At 49.1% G+C, this 703-nt stretch overlaps 1 protein-coding gene across 1 annotated transcript; it reads right to left on the reverse strand.

The window, feature by feature from the left end:
* On the reverse strand, window positions 1-395 carry LOC116903981 (uncharacterized protein C10orf143 homolog). The gene has a single exon (XM_032906789.1). The coding sequence runs from the start codon at window positions 384-386 to the stop codon at window positions 63-65; it is 324 nt and encodes a 107-aa protein (XP_032762680.1). The 5' UTR covers window positions 387-395; the 3' UTR covers window positions 1-62.
* Between the last annotated feature and the right edge of the window lie 308 nt (window positions 396-703).

Genomic DNA, 703 nt, shown 5'->3' on the forward strand with positions numbered 1-703 from the left:
CACTGGCCATCATGTGAGGATTCAAACTCAACTGGAATCTTCCTTTGTCCTGTTTGCATCTTCTAATGATTGCCTGTATGGTTAAAATGGCCAGATTCCCCCGAGATACATCTCAGACAAGGTTGGGCTGAACTCCTTCCACCGTTCTGCAGAATCATTGAGCTCAGCCTCTCCTGGCTACACTCTGGTTGTGGTGCAGGCAGGCCGCGTGGCCTTGACTCCTGGTCCTCTGTGCTCCAGGACAGCAGGGCACAGGTGGTTAGCATGTGGCCACTGCACTCACATCCACCTGCTTCTGACCTCCTGCACACCCGTTTCTCATCCCCTGCGGCTGGCAGCTCCTCCGTCCTCCGCCATCTCCATCGGCCCGGCGCCAGGCTGTCCATGCGGCTTAGCGACCGGAATTCACTTTCTAGGGAATGGTGCTGCCCACAGTGGGATGGGTCTTAACCACAACAATTGAACATTTAAGGCAATCCACCACTGCCATGCCTACAGGCCAATCTTATCCAGACAATTTCTTAGTTAAGACCATAGATGATTCTAGATTGTGCCAAGTTGACAATTAGAAACTAACCATTGCATGCTTTCTTTTTTTTTTTTAAAGATTTATTTATTTAACATATATGACACTGTCACTATCTTCAGACACACCAGAAGAGAGCATCAGATCTCATGACAGATAGCTATGAGCCACCATGTG

This window comes from Rattus rattus, chromosome 6, assembly GCF_011064425.1.
Source record: "Rattus rattus isolate New Zealand chromosome 6, Rrattus_CSIRO_v1, whole genome shotgun sequence".
NCBI lineage: Eukaryota > Metazoa > Chordata > Mammalia > Rodentia > Muridae > Rattus > Rattus rattus.